The sequence below is a fragment of the Notechis scutatus genome, chromosome 8 (assembly GCF_049901735.1).
Source record: "Notechis scutatus isolate UNSWTSFEM ecotype Mainland chromosome 8, rNotScu1.2, whole genome shotgun sequence".
In the NCBI taxonomy this organism is placed as follows: domain Eukaryota; kingdom Metazoa; phylum Chordata; class Lepidosauria; order Squamata; family Elapidae; genus Notechis; species Notechis scutatus.
In genome coordinates this window covers 5,617,309-5,643,475 of record NC_142016.1, presented here as the reverse complement: position 1 = coordinate 5,643,475, position 26,167 = coordinate 5,617,309, and the positions used below count along the sequence as shown (strand labels likewise).

Sequence of the window (26,167 nt, the reverse complement as noted above, 5' to 3'; positions counted from 1 at the left end):
CATCAAAAAAGCTCCTTTGCCATTATATCTAGAAACTATTTTTAAAAATAACAAGAGAGAGTGAAAGGGGGGGGCACCATGTTGCTTGTGTGAATGTTGCTGTGAACCACAAGAATCATGAGAAGAAGTAGCTGCTCCCTGAGGGCCAGGGGAAAACACTGGTAGGTGAAAAGTTTTCTGGTTTATTTATTCCATTTTACACAAACCTCTTTCAGTTGCACAGGGCAGTTGGATCACATTCCACTAAAATGCTTGCCCTATTCCCGCATCTCTTCTGATTGTTAAAGGCCTCCACTGGCAAACTTTAACTAAAACACTTTCAAAGTCCTTTTCCCACTCTCTTCTTGAGCCAAGCAAAATGCCTGAAGATAGAGTGAGCCTGTTTTCAAATTTTGCTGGAAAATTTGGCCTTCGGTATCCAATAAGTATTAGAAGATGCTATCAAACCTCTTTGGAGAAGTCCAAAAGCAAAGGTGTGCATTTAAAGGAAAGTGTTCAGTTCAGAATTTTTTATCAGAAGGGAAGCCAGTCTGCAATTGTGTGGAATTTTTGTATCAGTGCTGGTGTATTCAGATGCTTTTTTCCCTCACCCAGACATTTGGCAGAACATGAGTTTTTGTCTGGCATTTCTTGTTCCACCTGCTGCAGAAGAAATAGGCTTTCCTGATCAATATAGGGCCACATGGTGCTTTGCCTTTACACAACGGAAGATCTGTTTTTGAATTCCAGCAAAAGCAAGCAAGAAAATTGAAGCTAGCCTTTTGTTCTCTCTCAGCCTGTCTGCCAGGAGACAGTACGAAGGTGGAAATAGATTAAACATTCACCGACAATGAAACACAGCATGCAAAAAGAAGCTGGCCACTCTCTTCTGATAGCCAGATTACAAATGTCCTCTAAATTAAGAGCCCCCAGCATAACACATGTACTGTAGGTGCCAGAGTGCCGTGGATCTTTTTCTAGGTGCCCAATCGGGCCATTTTTACTTTTCTAACTTTTATTATTCTAATTTTAAACAAAATTTAAGTGTGAACTCCAGACTCACCTTTATTTCCAAAACTGACCTTGGATTCTGTCTAAAAATTAAAGGTATTCTTAGAAGATCACAATGATGGTTCTTCATTTTCTTTATGTACCTATCCACTGAGAAAAAGACAAAAGCAAATTGAGACGTAAACTTAACAGTTTGCATTCCAAAATATTGGAATTTTGCAATTATATGCCCACCTCCCATTGTGGCAGTTCATGGTTATCATTTTGCTTGTAAAGAGGAAAAATTCCCCATAGTTTGTGAGTGGAGATCACAGAACCTGCTTCAGCCAAACGTATTTGAGCAGGACTGAGGACAGACTACCAGGTTCTGCCCATTGAAGTAAGATACAAGCAACCTTTTTATCATTGCATAATAAGTGCTGACCAGTAATTTTCTGCTTTTGGTGAAATAATAAGAATAAAATGGAGATTGACTCTAATTTGTTTTTGTGACTAGTTATGTCCTGGTTCCCATCTGAAAGTATCGGTGCTGATTTAAGATAATGTGTGATCCAGCAAAGCAAGCAATTCAGGAAGTTTACTTGAGCTCAGGAGCCTTGGTAGTTTAGAGACCATGGTTCAGGTCTTTGTCTTACTTCTTCATCTGCACACCCAAAACATATTAAAAATGTACTATATTAGCATACTCCAAACCCTCACAACTGATTGGTCCGGACGGACAGCAACCTGATTGGTCAAAACACCAGCCGTGATTGGAGCGCTAAGAATCTACCGCGATTGGCCGCGCCGATCGCGGGAAATTCAAAGCGCTGCCATTGGCCGCCGAGCCGCGAGCCGGCCTATATGAAGGGCTGCCGCGGCTTGGATTCTTTGGACTATTCTGATTCTAAATAAAGAGCTGAACTCACTAGAATGGTCTCGCGTCTCCTTCGAACCGATCTACCTTAGATCTAACAAAAAATGCTGTATTTCCCTGCTGAAAAGAGTTAGGGATCTTGGCTTTGGCTGCAGGCAGCAGGCACAGGTGATACAAGAGGTTGGTGTGGTTAGAGGTTTTATCCCAATGAGATGTCTTTCACAGAAGTTCTTTGACTATTCTTTTTGCAGCTGTCTTTTGTGGCGATCCAGGAATCCCAGCAGATGGGCGGCGTGAAGATCGAGGTTTTACTTACCGCTCCTCTGTCTCATATTCCTGTCTGCCCCCGTTAGTGCTGGTGGGATCAGCTCGGAGGTTCTGCCAGACCGATGGATCATGGAGCGGGACCCAGCCAAGCTGCATTGGTAAAAAGATGGGACTTTGTTGGGAAACAAAATAATAAAAATGCCTCTGCCTTTTCTTGGCAGGGTTAAGGAAGTGGTTTCCCATTGCTCTACTCCAAAAAGTTTTCCAACTTTTATGTCTTAATATTCCCTGGAAAGCTCCCTTCAAAATACTAATCTGATCCAATCCTATTTAATTCCCAAGCAAGGTATTGTCAAGAATATGAAATACAAGTAGCCTTCAATTTACAACCACAATTAGGACCAGAATTTTTGTTGCTTAACAAGGTTGTTAAGTGAGTCATCCCGATTTTACAATCATTTTGGCATCGTTGTTAAGGGGATCCCTGCGATTATTAAGTGAATCTTGTGCTCATTAAGCACAAGTCTTTCCTCATTGACTTTGTTTGTTGGAAACCAGCCAGGAAGGTCACAAACGACGATCACTTGATCCTGGGATGCTCCAACCATAGTTTGTTAGCTTAGATCAGTGATGGCTAACCTGTTTGGGCTCCCATGCAGATAATTGCATGCGCGCTTGCCTGCTCATCCTCGAATGCCATCACCCAGAAGGCAATGCATGCCCCCCCATGCCTCCTGCGCATGCACTTGCAATCCGCACTGTGCGCTTCTGCGCGAGTGTCTCCTGCGTGCCGCCGTACTCCCACACATGTGCGCCAGATACCTGACAATCAGCTGACGGGCGGGTGGTGTGAGCACATGCACAGTAGGCCTTTTCTGGGAGAGTGCTCGTGTGCTGGGGGGAAATGGCTCTGCATGCCACTTTATTTTATTTTATTTATTTATTTATTTATTTATTTGATTTGCCAATTGTTTACAAGATAATAAGTATAAGTGTATACATAGTTGTGAATACATGAAATGGGTACATATAAGAAAAATAAAAGAAGAATAAGAGAAACAATAGGACAGGGACGGTAGGCACATTGGTGCGCTTATGCACGCCCCTACAGACCTCTTAGGAAAGAGGTGAGGTCAATAGTAGACAGTCTAAGGTTAAAGTTTTTGGGGTTTGGGGAAGAAACCACAGAGTCAGGTAGAGTGTTCCAGACATTGACCACTCTGTTGCTGAAGTCGTATTTCCTGCAATCAAGTTTGGTGCGGTTAACCTTGAGTTTATATCTATTGTGTGCTCTTGTGTTGTTATGGTTGAAGCTGAAGTATTCATTGACAGGTAGGACATTGCAATGTATGATTTTATATACCATGCATGCGTGCCATAGGTTCGCCACCACGGGCTTAGATTATTGATTAGCCGATAGGCCATCCCAAAATACAGAATTCCAGGTACAAATTATTAATAAAATCCTATAAAAGTTTAAAATGGAAATTGGAATAAAATACAATAATTTGATATATAGATAAATAAAATGAGATGAAATTATATTTCAGTATCACCCCTGCAACCTACCCCAATAGTCCCACCTATGTCGATCTTAGCTGAACCATTTTACTCAAGTACTGTGCCGTATTAAGTATTGTTTTCAAATTCTGGCTGCACAGAAGGTCTTTGTTGTTTTAATATGGGGCTCCCAATGGGCTATTTGTTTAATATATGAACCAACGTACCTGACTCTCACCCTCATATAAAAACAATAATCAAAGGCAACTATGGTAATATACAGGCTGGTTCCCAAGTGCCCAAATTTTGTTTACATGACCATGGGACCAGTTGTAGGTTACTTTTTGCAATGCCTTTTTTGCAACTACCTGTAATTCCCTAACCAATTCCACCAAAAGCAAGTTTGGACATTCTTCGGGGATTGCAGCAATACAGAATTTAAAAAGTGTCTGAGTAGTACTATCACTTCTAGGAAACAGACATTTGGTACAAAATATGTTTGAAAGAAAGCTGTATCACAGAAAGTTGAGTCTTTTGAAAAGCTTCAAAATGCATTGCATAGTTATGAATTTTTTTCAAATCCATGAAAAAAACATTGGTTTCAAATCTTGCACCATAAACTGAATCATTTTAGTGACTCTGCATTCCCAAATGAAAACAATAATTATTTGTTATAGTAAAAACTTAGAAGCCATTCTTCAGAAACTGACCTTGCAAACAAATCTCTCCGTCTGGTGCTACCACCTGTGCAATACACTGTATCTTTCGATTTGGAACTTCTTATAGTTCCGTTTTTATTTTGTTTTATTTCATTGTATCTTTTCGTAATTACTTTCAGATCCCATTATAGATTTGGTTGCTTTAGGTGAGCCAGTGCAGTATAAATGAGCCCAAAGTCAAACCTCCGTTAAGCTCACAGATATGCTGCGAGTTGGTATATGTAGTAGGCTGGGAAGCTTTGGATGGGTTCTTTCCTTCTGCCACGGTTTGTGTGAACTCATTTCAAGGTTGTGTCTGCTCATCCACCCACTTGGTTTGCTTCAGTCCCTTCTGAAGACCTATCCAGCAATTCCCTAAAATCAGAAGATGTGGCACGCAGGGCTGGAGTTCACATGAAGTGCCTTTGCCTTTGTGCCATGAAAGGTCTCTGTGAGTCAGATCAGATTTCTCTCTCGCACACAAATTAATTAAGCACTTTCATTTGTTTGCTCTTCTTTTCAGATGCAAGTGTTACAACCTGCATGGATCCAGGTGTGCCCCTTTTTGGAATTCAAAACAATTCCCAAGGTTATCAGGTAATATATGATCATCTCCCCCTCCCTCCCTCCTTTCTTTTCTTCTCTCCTTTGCCCTGAACAATCTTCTTTATTTATATAATATAGCCGAAACTGCTAATTTGTCATCCTTAATCCAGGGACTGAATATATTCATTCTCTTTTTATGCAAAACACAGACAGTGATGATCTCTCTTTGGAGAGTTGTTATCTCTTGATTAAGCTGTTTGGTAAGGGAGACAATAGGAGGATTTTGCCAGAGGGACCTTTTATTAGATTCAGAGGTGGTCCTTGTGATGCTTGTGTTTCTAATGGAGACAAAATCAAATAGGCCCTGCCTCCCTTAGTAAATAACAAGATATCTCAAGCTGGAGGAAATCTATACAGAGAGTCCTCAACTTACAACGGTGATTGAACCCACAATTTGAATTGTAAATCTCAGCAGCCATAAAGTGAATCATTGTATGACCAAACCCTATTTTGTGACCTTTTTTGTGGAAGTTATTAAGTGGTTGCATAAAATGAACACCACTTTCATTAAGTGAACCCATTGTTTGTTATAGGAAAGTTGTAGACAGAAACCAGAAGGAAGCATCATCAACTGCAGTCATGAGGGATGCTGCAAATGGCCATAATTTTGGGCTGGTTGCTGAGCAACAAAAATGTGGTCATGTGACCATGGGTGATGGGATCAGATATTGGAACTTTGAATCTGGGTCATAAACAGCTTTTTCGGAGTCCGTCATAGTTTGGAACAATTGCTCAGCAACCACTCATAAGTCAAGGTCTGTCTATATGGCCACAAAGAATCAACAATGACTTGATGGCCCATGACCAACTCAATCAAAATGGATATGAACACAAGAGATTCTAAAATTTGAACTTCCCATCTGCATCTGAGAGGACAGCTGTCAGTAGCTTTATGAAAAAGGTCAACAGTCTCTTCATGTTGTTGGCACTACTGCCTAGTCTCACATGATAAGGCAATCCGTCCCTTTCCCCCAATTGAAAATTAAAATGGCCAAACATTTGTAAGTTTGTGAAACATGTTAACAGTCTCCTCTTTGAGAGGCCACTGGAATTTCATGAGATTTGATCACCTCATGAGAACAAACTTTTCAAAATATTATGTTATGTGTGAGAAACTCACAGTGTGACTAGAATCGTGAGTCCAAAATATTCCACATGGCAACATTTTGTTACATGTTCCACTAGTTTTTTTTTGTCTGAACCCCAAACTTATATTTCAAGTCTGAGTCACTCAAGAGCAAAAGGAGCTTCATAACACTGGCCATTGTAAGCTAAATCAAGTTCAGACCTGGCTCAGTCACTTTTTCAAGGACAGGTCTGAGGGGTAATATGTGAGGTTGAAATATCCATCTTCAACTAGATCAGTGGTTAACTAGATGAGTGGCTATATTTTGTGACCTTTTTTGTGGAGGTCATTAAGTGGTTGCATAAAATGAATGGCATGATCCCAACACAACATGCACAACATGCTAAATTTGCATTGTTTCTCATTGCAATAGGTTGGAAGTGTCATCTTCTTCAAGTGTCATAAAGGATATCTGCTGCAAGGGTCCACCACCAGAACCTGCCTTCCAAATCTGACATGGAGTGGAATTCAACCAAACTGCATCCGTAAGTCTTAGCTTCCTCAGTGTTGGCAGAACAGTTGATGCAATTGAATCTCAACCTCAGCCACTTGAAGACGTATGGACTGCAACTCCCATAATCCCTCAGCTGGCATGGTTGGCTGGGGTATTCTGGAAGTCGTAGGCCATACATTTTCAAGCAGCTGAAGTTGAGCACTGCTCTGTGCTAACAATCCAGGTTTGCAGTATATACTCAGATGCCAGATCTTAATTTTTGCTGCCTGGATAGATAATGTGGAAATGAGAAAATGCAAACCAGCCTGCACAGACAAATCCCAGAAAGCAAGGACGCATGAAGTATCTGAAGGCATTGTTTCAAAATATGCCTTTTTTTGAGTCAGGCCAGCTCTTGGCTATAGACAGGCTTCAATCTTTACCCAACCAGCAGCCTTGCCCAACCTGGTGAAATACCTGACATTTTCAAATAACATTCAGCAATCTGCTGGAAATTCTAGGGGATGTAGTCCAAAAGATCTGAAGGATGCCCTTTCTTAGGCCTGGCAATGGTGGGTCCATCAGGTGCTTTCCTCCATGTCTTTGCAGCACACAACTGCAAGGAACCAGATACCCCAGCCCATGCCAACGTGGGTGCTCTGGATCTGCCTTCGCTGGGATACACCTTGATCTATTCATGCCAGAGTGGCTTTTATCTCACTGGAGGATCAGAGCATCGGACTTGTAAGGCTGATGGCACCTGGACAGGGAAGCCTCCCATTTGCTTGGGTAAGCAAAGCTGCCAACTGAAAGACAGCTCTGTGTCTACAGAACATCTTATTGTTTCCACTTGAAATTCATCTGTTGTATTTCAGCCATGTGTTTCATGGACTCTATTTCTGTCCCCTGTTCCCCAGACCTAGAGGGTTAAAAACTGCCTTTGTTAGATCAAACCCCAGAAGCCCATTTTTGCTCATCATTTTCCACCAGTGGTAGCCAGAACATTAAGGCAAGAATTCTATGTGATTCTTTTTTCACTTCTGGTGCTCAGTTGCCTCCTCACTTTGGATGATCTCAGCAGTGTTCATATAAAATAAAGCTTCCTCTATCAATGTTAATCCTTTATATCAGATTTCCCCCAGAATACCTTACAGCTAGAGTAAACAAGGGTGGTGTTTTTTTTTTGTTTTTTGTTTGCACATTATGAAATCTGAAATTTTGGGTTGACCACTTTTGCTAGTTCAAATAGTGAAACAAAAAAATGGGGAGATCACTTTTGTCTAGTCTCTTATATCATCCATAATTATAGAATTGGTAGGAAGAGAGTCTTCCTACACTACAGAAGCAAACAAGTCAACCTGGTAGCATTTTTTTTCTGACTAACATGCTTAACTATGTTAAATTAAAAATATTAAATATTAGGAAGTGTGATCTAGCATCAAGATAAAAACCAGGAGACTCTGATTTCTAGTCTCACTTTAGGCATGAAATCTGGCTGGGTTTCATATATATTCAACATAGGAGGTGGAAGGTATGCTCACTGCCTTGAGTTATTTATAAAAATAACAAAGGACTAAAAAAAACAACTTAAAATTGGGGCAGTTCCAAAGGTAGTGGTTGCATTCACACACAGCATTAGCTGTGATTAGCTTATTTTTCAAATCAGTTAATGGTTCCATACATTCTTCCAGAAAGTGGGTTAACTCAGAACCAAGTTGAAGAGAGCAAGTGATCACAGTGGCAACATAAGATCTTCTTTATATTCACCTGTTATTAAAGATGTTCATGTCACCTTATTAAGATATGAACTCTTGCTTTGATTGTCCTTTTAAGCGGATGTCCGACCCAGTAGGCGACCTGTGGGTGCTGCAAAGGATCAGCATCTTCCAAAAGTCTCAGGTACCTCTTTTTCCTAACTACCAAATGCATAAAAACACAATAAAAATGAAACAGTATAGCAAATTACTTGACTTTCAAGGTCTGTAAATATATGGACACACTGTCAATTTTCTTAAAGGATTAAAATCTCAAACCATTCACTTTTTTAAACGGATGAGACTCTTCATTAATGGCATTTCTTTTGATTGTTTTGAAGTGACAAAGTTTGATTTTAAAAAGTATTGAACAAATAAGAATTCTGGGGAATTCTGGGAATTGAAGTCCACTTCTCTTAAACTTGCTAAGGTGGAGAAATGCTATTCTAAACCAGGTGGGCCTGTTTTTGTTTCTGCCCTTGTTCTAAAATCTTTTCCATGTCTTGTTCTGCCTTGGGTTATTTCTAGTTCCTGCTGATGTCTTTGCCAAAAATTCCTTCTGGAAAGGCTCTTATGAATACATGGGCAAAAAGCAGCCAGCCATGCTTTCTGTCACCAACTTTGATCCAGTCACCAGTAAAGTGAATGCCACCCTGATAGACCACAGCGGTGTGGAGCTGCAAGTCTCTGGTAAGGCAGCCAGTTGGGGGTTTTTCTGCATTCCTGGTGGGAGAAGAAGAGATGATGCCACCTTGATGTCCACCCCATTAAACAACATAGAAAGAAAAATATGTCCATCCAACCTTATCTGCACAACATGTTCTTACTGCCAATATAATGGTTTTGGTTTTTTTTGCTCTCTTCACTCCATCTGCCTGGACAATCAAGTTGAAACATCTGTCTAACATGCAAATCAAATCAATGGTTAATTCTGAATTAACCATTCTGTGAATTCTGTGGCTGCATTCATATTGCACCACATACTAAGATTAACATACTACCATAACCAAACAAATAAACCATGGTATAGTTTACTGTGATGGGTTATATATATCACGAACCATGGCTCACTCCTGAGATTTCACAGTATACGAAACCTAAATGACCCAAAGATGATGATAGAGAAAGATGTTGAAAGTGTGCAGAGAAGAGTAAGAAAGATGATAAAGGGTCTGGAGACTAAATTCTATGATGAATAATTGAGGAAACCAGGTATGTCTAGCTTACTGAAGACAAGGATTGGGTGTGACACATGATAGCTTTATTCCATTACTTGAGGGGCTTTACAAAGAAGAGGAAATTGGCTTACTCTCAAAGGCACCAGAGGGCAGAACACAAGGTAATGGGTGGAAGAGATAATTGTCAAAGAGAGATGACAAGGAAGGAAGGAGAAATTTCATGACAGTGAGAACAATTAATTAATGGAATAGCTTGCCTCCTGGGTTTGTGGATACTCCATCACTCATGGTTTTCAAGAAAAGATAGGACATCCATTTTGACTGGGATGGTATAAGATTTCTTCTTGAGAAGAGGGTTGGACTAGAAGACCTCCAAGGTTCATGGCTTTCACAATCCCTGTCTGGATTGTTAGAATCTCTGTATCTTGGGCATCATCCCCTTATTTGTGTTTTTTTTTTAATCTGCAATTTTAACTATGTTCCCAATTGGAGATGACTCTTTGAAGGCCTTTGCTATCTTTCCTGCATTTTCATTTTCCTGAATAATTTAATGCTACCTGCAGGCTTTGGAAACAACTAAATGCATGTAATACAGATGAGCTTCCAATATGAGTTCACCAGTTACCAGAGTTGAATGCATTCAAGAACACTGAGGTCTTGTCTTCTCAAATTGCAATGAAATGTCGCCTCTCCCCTCAGTTCTCTCGGGGCTTCCTCACCCTGCTTGCTGCTTGCGTTACAAGAAAAACAATCAACCTTGACTTGCCCGGCTCTCTTATCTTCTCTTTCCAGGTATTTACAAAAGAGAAGATGTCCATCTTCTCCTCCAGTTACACCAAATTACAGGGCCACTAGAGATCTTCATGAACAAATTCAAGAATGATAAGTGGGCATTGGATGGACACGTAAGTCTTTGCCTGAAACGTTTCAATGACAGACATGCAGAGGAATTGTGAACATAACATTGGGGGAATGTGGGAGCTTTTGTAATGATGGTTAGGAACAGCAAAATCTAAGATTAATATTCCCTAACCTGATGGCCTTGGATATGTTGGGTCTGTGACTGTCAGACTTCTCAGCCTCTCTCTCTCTCTCTCTCTCTCTCTCTCTCTCTCACTCTCTCTCTCTCCAATTGTTCATTCTCTCTTTTTAAATTGTTAGTAAAAGAAAAAGAAAAGACTGTTTCACTAATGATTCTAGTTAAAAATATTTAGGCACACTTTTCATTGATGAAACAATCTCACAGTGGAACACTACAAATTTAAATGCCTAACAGGAACATAACAATTGCAAACAAAATGCTAAATATTTAAAAATGTTTAAAAGCCAGAAAACAGTTTGAAAAATTCATCATATGAAATAGGACAATATTTTTTCTAAGATGATACATTTGAGTTACTTCCTTCAGTTCCTTATTTACATTCTTATTTGACCAGGCCTTTTGCTCCTAAGCCTTTCAAGTGAAGATTTGGGATGAAAAGAGCTTGAATGAACTGATGTATAAAAAGAAATGTTTTCTCTTTAGCCAACTAGAGGAGACAGAAAGTGTGGTTAAGATGTTGAACTAGCCACAGCGTTATATCTACTGACCCAGCACCCAGGAACAGCCCTCTAGACTTTTTTACATTTAACAGTGTAAGGCCAAAATAAACCCCAATCTTCAAACACATTTCAATCAAAATTGACCCAAGAAATCCAGAAGATGCTTCAGACAAACACCACAGGAATTCCTCTGGGAAGACTGATCCCAGGATAGCCTGTCTTTGTCTAGATATCTCTATCAAATTTATCCCCATAAAACTATCCCTGCTACAGACAGTCCTCAATTTGCAATCATAGTTGGGACCAGATTTTTCAGGGCTAAGCAACCTAGTTGTTAAATGAGACAGGGTCACTTTTATGACTTTTCTGTAACAGCTATTAAGCAATTCTGGTGTCTCCCGTTGACTTTGCTTATCAGAAACTGGCTGAGAAGGTTGCCATGTGTTGATCACATGACCTCAAGATGCTGCAACTGTTGTAAAAAAAATGCCAATTGCCAAGTGCCCAAATTTTGAACATATGTGACCATGGGGATACTACGACAGTCATAAGTGCAAGGATTGATTGTAAGTTCATTTTTTTCAGTGCTGTTGTAACTTAAACAAGTGGTTATAAGTTGAGGGCTCAGGTAATTTTGTTCCAAGATCCTATAGGTAGCTTGTACTGTCATAGCTTCCATTTCTTTTTAGAAAGATTGTACCACAACATTTGAGCCATACTTTGAACAATTACTAGCATGAAGAATCAGACTAGGTTTGGCATTCTGGTTTCCATTTTTTTTTTTAAATTCCAGAAATGGTTATACAATTGAGCATCTAAAATTGGATAACTCATTCCATATCTCTAAGCTACCAATATTTATGGGTTTTATTGTTCTGGACAAGGCACTTCCTTCATTATCATTATGGTTGGTGGTAATTTATTCTTTTCCTCAGCAATGGATTTGTCAGGCTACAGAACTTTTTCTCATTCAATTAACAAGAATGAACTTCTGAAAACCAAACATATCAAAAGGAATCCTTTATTGAGATGAGACAATTCATGTAGGAGTTCAAAGCAGCGTCTGAGGTCCCTCAGGCATACAGGGATACATAAGGGAGTTTAGAACCCTCCCCTTATCTCGATGTGTATTTAGAGAAACAAAACCCAGTATGTTAATTCCCCTCCCACCCCTTCTGTAGGAACGATCTTTCTCACAGTTTCCCAGGGCATACCTAATTTTCCCCCACCCCCTTTTTAGAATGAACTTTTTCCAGAGATTCCCCAGATACATCTCACTGTGGAATTTTTTATGATCTTCTCATCTCCTGGCTGTGCCTCTCAGAGGTGATAGTTCTGGCCATCTGGCTTTTCTCCCTCCATTGTATCATGTGTGGGTTATACAAATTCGATATAAGATTAAATATATTCAGGTTACATCAAGAAAGGATTTCTTTATCAGCCTCCCCACCCCCTTTTCTTCTTCCACTGAAGAAATGACAGATACACGGATCTGACAGGATTTTTGCTGTGAAACCCAAAATATGCTTTTATTAAATTATTGTATAGTTTTAAATAAATCTGACAATTCCTGGACAAATTGTCCTTAAAACTACAATCACCCTATTCCTATCACTATGATTTTTCATTTTGTATTTGGATTTTGCAGTATTTTTTTCATTTCATGCTCCAAATACAGGTCAGCCCAGAAGCTTCAAGTGGAACATTTGTCTACCAAGGGTTTGTCCATGGCAAAGGTTTTGGACAATTTGGCCTCCAAAGACTAGGTAAGCTGAATAACTTTCAGACCGAAGTTGACCCAAACAATAACTTTAAGTAATTTATATAAGCCACATGACAATTGTGAGATTTTCCATTTATGTTTTAGTGGGTATCAGCTATTGTATATAATTATTTTTCTTTTGAATTGATTATTTTTCTGCCTTTTCAATGTAATTTTTGTTATTTTGTGAAACTAAGTTTCAGGTGTTATTTAAATAAATTCATTCCCAGAATTTTGCCAAATTCTATCCCCTCTCCATCACTTTTCAGCACTTATTATAGTCATTTTGTGAATGTTATTTATACATCTGTATTGTAGTTTTAAAACTGTTCATTGTGTGCATTATGTTAAGTGGGAACACTGTTATGGGGTCTTAGGCTTCAAGTCAAACAAATAAAAGGAACATTTGGCTATTCATCTTGGGAAAAACCATAGCAGGCTAACTTTATGTTTTGGTTTGTCTCATAAAAAACAAAATCTTTCTTTGAAATCTTTCTTTGAAAGATTTCATTGAAGAATGAGAATGTGACTGTGAATTAATGGATAAGTGTCAAGCCTACTAGTTCACATGAATTTAATTCAATTACCATTCTCATTAATCCCATCAGACATTATTTAATTAGAAGTGATAGGGATTAAATCTGAGATTTAAATATTTTGTTATATTTATATGCAGCAGATGTGCCAGGACAGCCCCTGGTCTCCCCTTCCCAATTGTACTTGGCACCGGTAATTTAATGGTGTTTCTTTTTGCAGATAGCAGCAGCATTGAACGGGATCCTGAATCAATAGGACATCCATTTGCATCCAACAGCAGCTCAGTTGCAGCTGCGATCCTTGTGCCTTTCATTGCCCTGATGATTGCAGGGTTTGTGCTCTATCTCTACAAGCACAGGTGAGATGTTCCAAGTAGAGAAGGCTGAAAATAACCTCTTAGGGCTTCATAACAAGGATTGCAAGAATAATTATGGGTTTTCTGGTCCAGTGTCCTCCGGATTAAATCTCATTTCTTATGATCGCCATGCAGCATGGCTAGTTGTTAGCCATATCAGGTAGACCAGACTAAGAAACAGGCCTCAAGCAGATCTCACCTACCTATATCTTAAATAATTACAGTAACAGAATCTTGCAAGTCTGAATGTGCTAAGTTTCCTTCCACTTTTATCTCTATGGAAATTGGAGAGATGGAGGACTTGAAATATTGCTTCCAGTTTTGGTCACCATGATATAAAAAAGATGTTGAGACTAGAAAGAGTGCAGAGAAGAGCAAGCAAGATGATTAGGGGGCTGGAGTCTAAAACATATGAAGAACGGTTGCAGGAATTGGGTATATCTAGTTTAAGGAAAAGAAGGACTAGGGGGTGACAGGATAGCAATCTTCCAATATTTGAGGGGCTGCCACAAAGAAGAGGGTGTCAACATATTCTTCAAAGCACCAAAAGGCAGGTCAAGAAGCAATAAAGTATCTAAGGAGAGAACCAACCTAGAAATAAGGAGAAATTTCCTGACAGTTAGAATAAATTAATCAATGGAACTACTTGCCTCCAGAAATTGTGGGTATTCCAACATTGAAGGTTTTAAAGAAAAGATAGGACAAAAATTTGTCTGAAATGGTATAGGATTTCCTGCCTGAGCAGCAGGTTGGGCTAGAAGATCTCCAATGTCCCTTCCAAATCTGCTATTCTCTTATTCTATCTTAGGCATTTTTGCAAATGCCTGTGCTCAAGTTTAATTTAACTTATTGTTGCCTTGTTTGTGGGCCTTCCTTCTGTTTTTATTTTATTTTATTTATTTATTTTTGTCAATTGTTTACAAGATAATAGATAAAAGTAAAAACATAGTTATGAATACATGGATACATATAAGAAAAGTAAAAAAAATAAAAGAAACAATAGGACAGGGACGGTAGGCACGTTGGTGCGCTTATGCATGCCCCCTACAGACAGAGTTGCAGATTACAGGATAGTTTTTTCCTGAAACCAAATTGTTTATTAGAGAGTAGGTTGTTGTTTCTAAGTGGAGGATGATGGATTGGTTCATAATTGTTTCCATGACTTTACAGGTGACGCAGCATAAGGAGATTGGTCTGTAATTTTCAACTAGGCAGGGGTCTCCCTTTTTGAAGATGGGGATGACTGTGGCTTGTGACTATAGTTTTGGCAAGGAGCTGGTCCTGAAAGATTTTTCAAAGATTATACTTAGAGGTTCGGATATGGCAGAGGATAGCTTTTTTAAGAAGTAGGCACAAATTCCGTCCGGTCCAATAGATAGAGATGGTTTCAGATTGCGTAGTGCTTTTTCAACATTGTCTTCTGTAAAATCGATATTTATTAGATCATTGCAGTTGTCTGTGGTTCGACTAGGAAATACTGGGCATGATCCATTGCTGTTTACCAATACTGAGCCAAAGAATGTGTTAAAGAGGTTGGCTTTAATGGTGTCATCGTTGCAGTCTTTACCATTAGGTCCTTTCAGGGGTGGGATGGACCTTGAGTCTTTTAGTTTGTTGTTTACAAAATTGTAGAAAGCATGGGTGGAAGTGGTGCATAGAAGGTTTTCTTCTTGTTTAATGTGATAATTGGTGCATTCAGTTTTTATCTGGTGGCATAAATTTTTGTATCGGCTTTTGAAGTTGGCAATGTGACCAGATTTGTTTTTCCGCCAAAATGATTTCTTTTGGGATTGAAGTTTCCTTATTGTTATGGGTAATTTTTTCTGGTTTTGGGAGTTGTTAATGGTACATATAGTTTGATGACTCTTTTGACTTCAAGTAAAAATATGTTGTAATGGTCTTCTACAGTATTGCATCCAGAGAATAGAAATTGCCAATCAAGGGATGAGAGATCATTGTTTATAAGATCATAGGTGCCTTTTTTGAAGTTATAATTGGGGATTCCGTCATTGTGATAACTTTTGTGTGGACGTATGTTGAGACAAAAGTCAATCATTTTGTGGTCACTGTTGGAAAAGGGTTCTTTAATTTGTATTCTGTAAATTGAATTCAAACTATTGCAGAAGATGAGATCGAGGCAGTGGTTAAGTCTAGTGTTGCTGGTTACTAGTTGTTCCAGTCCCAGATTTATTACTACATTGTAAAAAGTTGCATGTGTGGGTTCAGTTGTCCTTCTTTATTCACTGCATTAGTGTTGAAAGCTACCATCCAATGCCATGGGAAATAGTATCCATTTCTTTCATACTTTCTATCAGCCAACCACATTTGTACTTCTCCAACTAGAAATTTCCTAGAACTAATTTCCTATCAGTGAAAACAATTAACCAATGGAATGGCTTGCCTTTAGAAATTGTGGGTGCCCCAGTGCTGGGGGCTTTTAAGTAGGGACTGGACATCTACTTGTCTGAAATGAAACAGGGGTCTCCTGTTCAAGCAGGGGATTGAACTAGATAATCTCCAAGATCCCTTCTAACCATTAACTAGTAGTTGAATATTCTGTTCAGCAAAGCTAGGCTGATGCCACAGTTAAACTGCACTTTGGGGTGCTTCGTTTCAATTAATTTGAACAAGAGAGGTAGAAGAGACAAACAGAATGTTTACAGATTTTAATGCATTGTAGTTTCTATATGTACCTGTTCTGCAGAGCCCTTCCCCCTATGACCTCTTTGTCCTCTTTGAAACAGAAGGAGACCGAAGGTGCCGTTCAATGGCTACGCCGGCCATGAAAACACCAATGTCCGAGGAACATTTGAAAACCCAATGTATGACCGCAATTTGCAGCCAACAGACATCATGGCCAATGAGGCAGAGTTTACCGTCAGCACTGTGTGCACTGCAGTATAGCACTTACAATTCTGTGTGCAGTAAGTATCACACAAATTTCCCACATATGCTTTTCAGCTACTACCGGGACCCATCAAATTATCGTTAGTCTAGCATTTAATTTGAACAGGGTTGGGTAATAATAATCACTATTATTCACATCTTAGTAAGAGAAAATGACTGTCACAGCTGCAGTGACCATTTCTGGCCATAAGAAAGTGGAAATATTATTCAGATCCAAGCTTCAAGAGATAATTTTTTAATTACCAGCAACAACATTTTGTAAGATAGAGCAGCTTAAAAAATAATATGCTACATATCATCCATCCCTCCATCTATGCACCTATCCGTCCATCCATCTGTCCATCTGTCCTTGATGCTGACCTTGATTAGTTTCTGCAGGGCTTAGCATGTTTTGCAGATCCTGCCAATTTGATTAGCTTATGGCTTAAGCCCAGAAAATGGCTTAAATCAATACCAAATTAAGGGTGTTGCACAATTGAATTGCCAGCATGTCTAGACAGTAAAAAGTGACTGAAGAGTTTTATATTTCTTCAAGATACTTGCTCCAATAGGCTACAAAGGGAGTTTGTTCTGTGTATCAGCCATCACTTAGTTCAGTCAAATATGCTGGCAATGCCACAATAACATCCTGTTAAATTTTCTGTGTGCTTTCAGAGATTTGTTGAGCCATTAATGTTACCATTCCTTTGAGAACTATTTGGGCATTTCTTTTTTTTAAAAAAAATATTCTAGGATGTATTTTTGGATGCAGGGATAGGTAAACTATTTCTGGCCAGAGGGGTTATCAAATGTTTTATTTATTTATGGTCTTGGAGTTTGACGGAGTGTTGATAATGTGATGATGTCATGGTGCAGAATCAGGAACCATATTTTCAGGTTTTAAAGTATTATTTGGAACAGTGCTTCAAGAGTATCACTTTAATTATGCTGACAAAAATGTCATAGGTGGGCTGAAGGGATATAGGCCCTAGCCCTCCTTCCCAATTAAACTGATCATCCATCCATCTTTAAAAAAATAAAAACACAACATAAAAATTTAAGTTAACAGCAACAGTGGCTCGTTCAAGTGAAAGCTTCTTGTGATAGAAATCCCTTTCTCCCTTGCCCCCTCTGTGTGTATGTATGTGTGTCCATTCTCTTCTCCGTGCAGCCTTCTCCAGAGATGGGAATCTCACCAGTGCCCAATGATCCTCCTGGTTCATCTTCGCCCATGATCTCCTCACCCAGAAATGTTGGGGCTGCAGAGTTGATGTGGTGCCTTTGAGCTGATCCAGAGAGAGAGAGAGAGAGAAAGAGAGAGAGAGAGAGACTGCCTTGCTGTTTATCACTGCTCCGCATCTTCATTGCCCATAGTCCTGCCCTCCTGCAACTGATAATCAGATCTACCAAAGCATCCACCCCAGCTCTTGTGCCAAGAACACAAGATGTGGAAATCTATCCTCCTCCCTCTCCTCCAGAGATGCCCCTCCCCATCCTTGAGCCTTTTTCTATCAGTTCCTGGCCAACCTTTGGACTGGCTGTCTGTGCTCAAAGACCATTGATTGTCCCACTGTTTGCCTGTGGTTGATAATCACCTTTCTGGGGGAAACTTCAATATAAGAAAATGCACCCACCTGGCTGCCAGAAGAAACTACACAAGAGGAAGCAGGCACATGCTGCTTGAGGAGATTTGTGGATGCAGAGAACTTGGGCTAAATGTATCCAGCGTATCAAACTCATACAGCAAGTTTAGCATCTGGAGAAATGTTCCTTAGATATATGTTGGTTCTCCTCCTCTCCCTTCCTCACCCTTATATATTTATTTTATATTAATATTCTAGTTGAAGAATGTCACATTTCTGACCCTCCTTGCAATCCCCTGAGAAGGCCTCCCATTCCTACCCTCCAATTTGCATTTTTAGAGCATTTGATTCTTACGTTTTCTAAAGTTGGCAGTCCTTCCCATCTCTAGTTCCAATGATTAGATCAAGTCAGAACCACTTCTTTTAAACTAAATGGTTATCTTTGCTTGGTTGCTGCTAGCTTTAGGGTGATCCAGAGAAAATACAGTGATGCAGTTCTTGGTATAAGAAATGGGCCTTCTCCTTTACAGAACTTGGAGAATCCAATTATTGCTATCTCAGTCCCAGCTCATGCATTTCTTGGAGGTCTGTTACAATTTGCCAGCTCCTGATCTACAATTATTTTCTTTCAGGGGGGAGTAGCATCCCAGCCAGGTATTTTCATTGCTTTGTGCAATGGTTTTTGGACCTTAGCAGCATGAGGATCATGGACACCTATTATTCTGTGTCTATGACATCACAAATACCTGATGTGACTAATTTATTTTTCTGATTTATATATATTTCTATATTTCTAAGAAGTCAAATGCCACCTTAGAAGGTCCATTCACTTGATGTTCCAGTTTTTGAAATAAAATGGTAAGTAACTTTCCCTACTGCATTATCACATGCTTTCACTTACCTGTTCTGCTTCATCCTTGGCTATATAAACCCACTGCAGGGCTAAATGGACAACACACCTGTTAGCGAAAGACCTCATTCAGCTATTCCCATCTATTATTATGAGGATCTTGCACTACTGTCCTGGTTTATCTAGGCCCGACATCCAGGGATTTTTTTCTGCCTGGTTCTCCTCATGAGGCTGCCTTATACCAATTCACTCATCTACTGCAGCATGATCTACACCAGTAGCAACAGAAAGGGGCCGGGACTGCCTGTTGCCAACAAGCTTCCGGTGGTTCACCATCAGGCATTGAGCACCATTCCATGTTCTTTAAAATGCCAAGGATGGAGTCTAAGAAACTTTGCACACAAAAGTAAAGTCTTATGACCTTTCCCCAATAGCCTGATAGAGTCTCATCTCAGGTTATCTAAGAGTTTTCAAATACAGTCAACAAGGCTGCCAACCCGTCACTCTTGGCTTCCATCCCATCCTGCTGCAAAGGTGAGCACAATCTATGCCATGACATCATTGCCCTAAACCTTTCCCACTGCAACAGTCCATGCTGCAGAGAAGGGGACAGCATAGCACAATGGGATTAAGAGTAGAATTAACTCAGGCATTGCAAAGAACAGAGAGCCAGGCCTACAGAGCAGCAGTGGCCTCATGTTGCTCCTACCATCTAGTCAAGCTTTCGGTCTCTAGAGTCTAGAGAATATGAAGAAACCCAGGACAGGTTTAAGACTGACATCCATCTCCCAAAGGTGCTTTTTCCAAAAGACAAATGGACTTTCTGGTTGTTGTTTTTTTTTACTTTTCTTTCAGCATTGCATTTTTTTTTCTTTAAACATTTTTTAAACATTTCATCTCTCACCCAAGGAGCTCTGATAGAACTGAAGAAGCCTTTCAGTTGAGAAGTGAAACACTCAAAGAAAAAAAACCCAAGAAATTCCAATTGCCTTTTAGAAAAAAAGCACCTTTGGTACAGCCATGACCTGAATGATTGAGAACCTCCATGGACTGACACCCATGGTACAACTGAAATAAATTGAGGATAGAGGAAGAGAGGAACTCTTCCTTGCCCAACCCATTGAGTTTGTATCTGCAATTTTAAATATATCTTCTGCAGACCCAGCCAGGTTAACTACAGCAATGAATAAAAGAGTCAAGATGGAACATGGAACATGGAAATTGCTTCTACCTGCCATAATTTCACCAAATGGTTATTCCCCATGGAAATGGAGTGAGCATCCTGGCCCAAGGCACTTTCCAGATGCTCCTCCATCATTACCATACAAGAATGATAGCTCTGAGAGAAGAGTTTGAAGAACACCCTTTCGTTGTCTAGCTGGCTCATTCTGTGGCTAAACCACAGAAACCACGAAAACCAGCAGCTTTCGTAGAGTGAGTGCAAGCTAAGAACCTGGCATCACACAGGTTGACAAGCTCAGGCTTCCCCAGACTTGGGTCCCCTAAGTTGGTTGGAAGTTACAAGCCCAACACTTGCAGGACACAAATTAGGAAAGATTGTTGAAGCTATTCTTCAAAAGGATCTGGAAAAAATGCATCCTTGAAACCCAGTCCTAAAAATCATAGGATTTCATTTCATGTTTTGTTTCATCTTTCTTACTTCTATCCCATATTCTTTTTTCTCTGCTCACCTGTTTATTCATTCATTCTGTGTGTGTATGGAAAGATAAGGAATTGCTGATACCCAAAAAGAAAGAGGAGTGACACAGAAGCCTTTGGAACATCTTCCTAGAGAGTTTGAAGGCCAGCTTAAGGCAACCGTGGGAGCTGTTTTGTTTTTCCTCATTAATTGACCAATTCTGTTCACATAAAAGGCAAGAGGAAGGGGGAGGCAATCATTTTCATGACTAACAAGGTTAATATCTCCAGTTAGGAAAAAGCTGGATTTTTCTTCTTCTTCTGCCTTACAATTTTGGAACATCTGTTCATCCCAGCCTTTTCCAGAAGCAGGTCTGAGCTGTCTTGTTGAACAAAGTGTCTTGCACAAAAAGTGGAAGGTGTTAGGTTTCTTTGCTGCCTTTGCTTCTTAGTCAAACAATTTGATAAAACCCAGCCTTGATAACAAATTATTACATACTGCATAAATAAAATGGATAGGGCAAGTACTTAGGTCAGAGGTCCTCGATGCTCTCTGAGCTTGGTTGTTTTTTTGCAGGTTTCATTACCCAAACTCGATCAGTTACCTAGTTTGGGTAACAAAATATCTGCAAGGAAACAACCAAGGTCAAAGAGCACCAAGGACCTCTGAGCTATAAATATTCTTCTGTATTGGCAAGATGATATTAATAACTACCCACTTGACCTTAAAAATCCCATCTTGACCCTGTTGAATTTTCCAGGCCTGTATAAACAAATTTTCAACTACACGCTAAGGATTTAGACCAACCTTCCATGCAACTGGAGGGCATTAATTAGACTCAGGATGAGACAGATGTAAATGGATGGATTTTCAACACAGTTACAGATGGAGCTTGCGGGATTCTTTTTCAGGGGAATGCAGTAGCGTATATAATTTTTGATATTCAGGGAACAGCTTATCTCACCCAGCATCCTGATTCAACAAGACAGGAAAAGCATCCAGAACTGGGCTTCTCAAATTCTTTCCAATCCCTTTACCAGCAGCTACCATAAGGAATGTGTCTCCATTTGTTTTGGTGTCCTGAATTCATGTTCACGTCTGAATCACATGTGGGTTTCCATTCTGTATTGCCTCTATGATGCTGTGTATGTGTGTAGTGGGAAACACAGAGTAGTGTATCTGCCCTGTTCTAGGTCATGACATAGCATAGTGAGTGAGAAATGGAACATCAATATCTGATTAGCCAATATTTAATGAAGTAATGTTCTGATACTTACAAGAAAGTCATTCTTTTTCTCCGGTTACTTCCCACTGCTTCCATTTTTATTATGTTTAATTCCTTTCAAATTTTCAGCATGGTCTTTTGGCATTGCCAACAATTGGATCTAGAGGTGTTTTCTAAAAGGAGAATACATGATCAGCTTTGTAAATTCTCAGGTGACAGTTGGAAAAAAATATCGATTTGCAATTTTACAAGTATATTCTAGGATACAACTATGGCCCCTTTATGGTCTGAATTTATGGCCCCTTTATGGTCTGGCTCAGGAATTCTGGGAGTTGAAATCCACAGGTCATAAAGTGGCCATAGCTGCCCGTCCCTGTTTCTAGAATTTAAATTGTAATAGAGAAAGTGCAAGATGGTTGGCAATTCTCACAGTGGCTATTCCCCAGCCAGCAAACTCACAAATACTCATTCCTCCATTTCACCTCTGGTTAGTCCCCCTCTCTACAGGCCATTGCAAAAGGTTTCACTAGCACAAATATTGGCAGCTATGTCAGTATGATCACAACATAAAATTTTCAGTGGTGGGATTCAAATAATTGAAAAACTGGTTCTCTGCCCTAATGATTTCTTCCAACAACCAGTTCACCAAACTGCTCAGAAAGTTAACAAGCGGTTCTTCTGAAACGGTACGAACTGGCTGAACCCCACCACTGCAAATTTCCCTCTCCACACAAAGGTTCCGATGTTGCTATTATCCCAGAAATAGAAGCATGCTAGATTTTGGGAAATCCATTCTGTAAATCGGTACTTCCCAACCTTGGCAGCAGCTTTAAGCTGTATAGACCAACTCCCACAATTCCTCAGCCAGCATGAATGATGGCTGGGGAAATGTGAGCGTTGAAGGACCCATATCTTAAAGTTGCCGAGTTTGTAAAAACAATAACGGTGGTTTAGGTAGTTCAAAGGAGAAATGAATTTTAAAATTGCATAGGCAATTTGCCATTACTTAGTCTAGAGGTCTAATAATTCCACACAGTTGAATTCTGACAAAGTTGAGAAAGACTGATGTAGATTTAAAAATGCCAAACTTTAAACTATTAGAAAAGGGGCTTTTTTTTAATTTAAATTTGTAAAATTTAAACCAAAATACTGTCACATCCTATTGGTCCTTAAGGTTAGTGTGTTTTAATAATATGAGTAATTTATTAAACTTGTATGCCACTCAGCTCTCAAATACTGTGCAACTCATAACGAAGAAATTACAACCAAATTAACAAAGGATAGAAGGCAAAAATAAAAGATGGCAAACCCAATGGAGTGAGAAACTGCACTCAGAAACAGTTTTCACATTTCAGATGGAAACTAAAAGCAGAGTTTTACCTTCTGAATACATACACATGCATTTACATGCTTACAATACATATACAAATATGCACACACGTGTGCCTTTAAAACCACATAGGCTGTGTGCATTTTTGCAAGCCTCCTCAAATACATGAACTCTTTGGCCTTCTCTTTTGACTGCTCCAGTTTCCTTTTAAAACTCTGTGAAGATGCTTGAGGCAGAAAATATCAATTTATCTTGTTTGTTATTTTTAATGATGGTTGAAGGTACAGGAAATATTTGAATAGGAAGTGACTTCTATGTGGTGTCTTAATATACAACTAGATGCTCCAAAAAGGGCCATGAGAAAGAATGGCATATATGCCTCTTCCTCCTCCTCCTCCTGCTCCTCCTCCTCCTCCTCCTCCTCGTATTTCCAGTCTGCATGTTTCTGACTCCATCTTTCATATAGCAATAGCAATAGCACTTAGATTTATATACCGCTTTATAGTGCTTTACAGCCCTCTCTTAGCATTTACAGGGTCAGCATATTGCCCCTAACAATCTGGGCCTCATATCTTAGATGTCAGCATAAATATTAAAATACCAATTCTGGAATAGGAATTACAAAATGCATTTTTCTCCTGGATCATTTCGAGCTTACTCTACACCATGCAATTAGAGCATTGGCCAAATTCTAGTTTCCACAAAGACCTGTTCCTCAATTAGCATAGAATCCCCTTTTTAAAGTGTATTCCAGGATCCATTTAGAAGAGTGAAGGGTGTTCCTATTTCCTCTGAAGAAACAACTAAGGTGTTTGAGCTCCTTTACTTAATCATAGCAAGGGAAAAAATGTACAAAATCATTTTGCTTCTCCAAAAGGACATCCTTCCTATTTGTAGGCAAAAGATATTGTGTCAAACAGGAAGTCAAAGAAAAATGCACTTTTTTCACAAGCTCTGTTTTCCCTGGATGGAAATTGGGTCTCTCTGTTTGCTCTTAAAATTAAAGGAGGCTGCATAAAATGTTTGAGTGAGATGAATACTCATCCTATCTTTCCTACTCTGTCCTGTTGGTTAATGGAAACCAACTCATGGTTAGAATCTGTTTCTGTCGCTAATATCAGAATCAACAACAGTCTGGGTAACAGAAGGCTACTTACACTTAAAAGCCTGAGCTTTTCCAAAGCCACCTAGCACTGAATTTCTAAACTTCAAAATGAACATGTTTGATAATGCTTAGGCTGCCAGTTTCCACATTCAGGTAAATCAAAGCCTGTCAATCAAAAGGCTATTTTTTAAAAAATCTCACCTAACCTTGAATGGTTGCATAACATCTAGGTGTTCCACAGGAACTGAGATTAGAGATCTTCACAACTGTTTTACTCTGTAGTTCTCCTGATGCATCTTTAACTCTACTTGAACCAAGCAACACTATCAGGTTTTGCAAGCTGGTTGCTGATGGTCACTTCAAAGTGTTAATAATGGAGTGTAGCCTTCTCAGAAAAGCAGATCCCAGGTTCTCTTTTTGTTTTGCTTTGTTTTTGTTTTTATTTTTGCTCTGTTTAATGTTTTCTTAGCAGAATGTCAATTTAAAACACCCCTAAAATCCTTTTCACTTTTCTTGTGGAAAGGATACTTATTCCAGCTGCCACTAAAATACTACTTGTTTGAGGTAGAAAATATGAAAACTATTGTCCTGCAAAGGTATCTGGTATGAAATTGAAATGCTACAATTTTGGGCAAGGTGAACCCTGCAATTTATGAGTTTCCCATTCAGAAGCTTAACTCATTTTTTAAAAAAAATAAAATTTGTTTTCTTTTATTAACTTGAGGCTGGAGGAGAAAGAGAATTTTAATGACAATTTGAAAGCTGGACAAGAAATCATTTTCAGTGCCCATTGGACTTGAGTTACAGTTTAACAAAAAAATAAAGACAAAAAAAAAAGACAAAAAACTTCTTTTGTACAGAGATATATTTTTATGAAATAAAGGTTTGTACAGTGGGGGAAAAGACACAATGTAAATTTTCTTTTTTTCATTATTGTAGTAAACAGTAGTGGAAGATTCAGCTTTTTTTGTAAATGTAATAAAATGTATAAATATTGTTTCCATTTAAAAAAATAAAATAAAAAGGAGGAAAAAAAATCTATTGTAAATATGTATTCTACACATAAGCTGGCTTGTCTGCGATATATAACATTTTAAGTTATCCATTTCTGTATATGAGGCTTCTCCTTTGTGTCTGCATACTTTACTGAATTTGAGAGCTATTTTAAATTTTTGAATTAAAATAAAATATAAATTTTTGCATTGATTTTCTTATGTGGTCTTTTCATTCTGGCTCTTCTATGGTTTTCTAAAGAACCCTCCTTTGTCTGCACAGGCATAGTTTAGAAAAGGAAGTTGGACCAAGGTTAAATCCCTTTAAATAGTTGAGCTGATGATACCACCAGGTATTCTGATGGCCCACTACAGACACTAAGGCTGCCATTAGGACGGGGTATCCTTGACGTCACAGAATGATTGATTTATGGTATCATCAGTCTCAAAAATGTCAGGTGGGACAAGTAATCCTACCACCATCAGGGGAGGTTCCTAACAAGGTAGCACACCATGCTGGGCTTGCAAAGTCATAGCAAATTACTATTAGCAGGTTAGTGGCTGATGGGTTTTAGTGGGCTACACAGCATCTGGGATTCTTATGAAAGTTTCTTACTGCCAAGGTTCCTTTATGTAGACATAATGTGTGGGGAACTGCCAGAGTAGCATACTGGCCTAGTGGTGAAGATGCTTGCCTCCCACTCAGAAGGTTGAGAGTTCAATCTTAGGCAATGACAGATGTTTCTCTATCAGGGCACAAAAGAAAAATTTTTGCTGCAACATAGGCATCAGGAAAAGCACCTCACCAGTAAATGCTCAGCTCCTTTCAGTCGCCCTGACTCCACCACAAATTAAGGGATTGCAGGGTATAGGATCATAAAAAGAAAAAAAAAACTGTGGGGAGCAACCAGAAAGGGAGGGAGAGAGAGAGAGAGAGAGAGAGAGAGAGGGAG

The 26,167-nt window shown here is 39.3% G+C and overlaps 1 protein-coding gene across 2 annotated transcripts in view; it reads left to right on the top strand.

Annotated features, from left to right (window-relative positions):
• CSMD2 (CUB and Sushi multiple domains 2) overlaps positions 1-25,428 on the top strand; it is a 642,692-nt gene extending 617,264 nt beyond the window's left edge. For both annotated transcript variants that reach the window (XM_087970516.1, XM_087970515.1), the window contains 11 exons: positions 2,098-2,271; positions 4,835-4,908; positions 6,417-6,528; positions 7,086-7,265; positions 8,310-8,375; positions 8,759-8,920; positions 10,201-10,313; positions 12,629-12,716; positions 13,469-13,607; positions 16,349-16,528; positions 17,662-25,428. In XM_087970516.1, coding sequence (XP_087826642.1) covers positions 2,098-2,271; positions 4,835-4,908; positions 6,417-6,528; positions 7,086-7,265; positions 8,310-8,375; positions 8,759-8,920; positions 10,201-10,313; positions 12,629-12,716; positions 13,469-13,607; positions 16,349-16,508 — 1,268 coding nt within the window. In that variant the 3' untranslated portion in view covers positions 16,509-16,528; positions 17,662-25,428. The remainder of the gene's footprint in view (positions 1-2,097; positions 2,272-4,834; positions 4,909-6,416; positions 6,529-7,085; positions 7,266-8,309; positions 8,376-8,758; positions 8,921-10,200; positions 10,314-12,628; positions 12,717-13,468; positions 13,608-16,348; positions 16,529-17,661) is intronic.
• Positions 25,429-26,167: the final 739 nt, after the last annotated feature.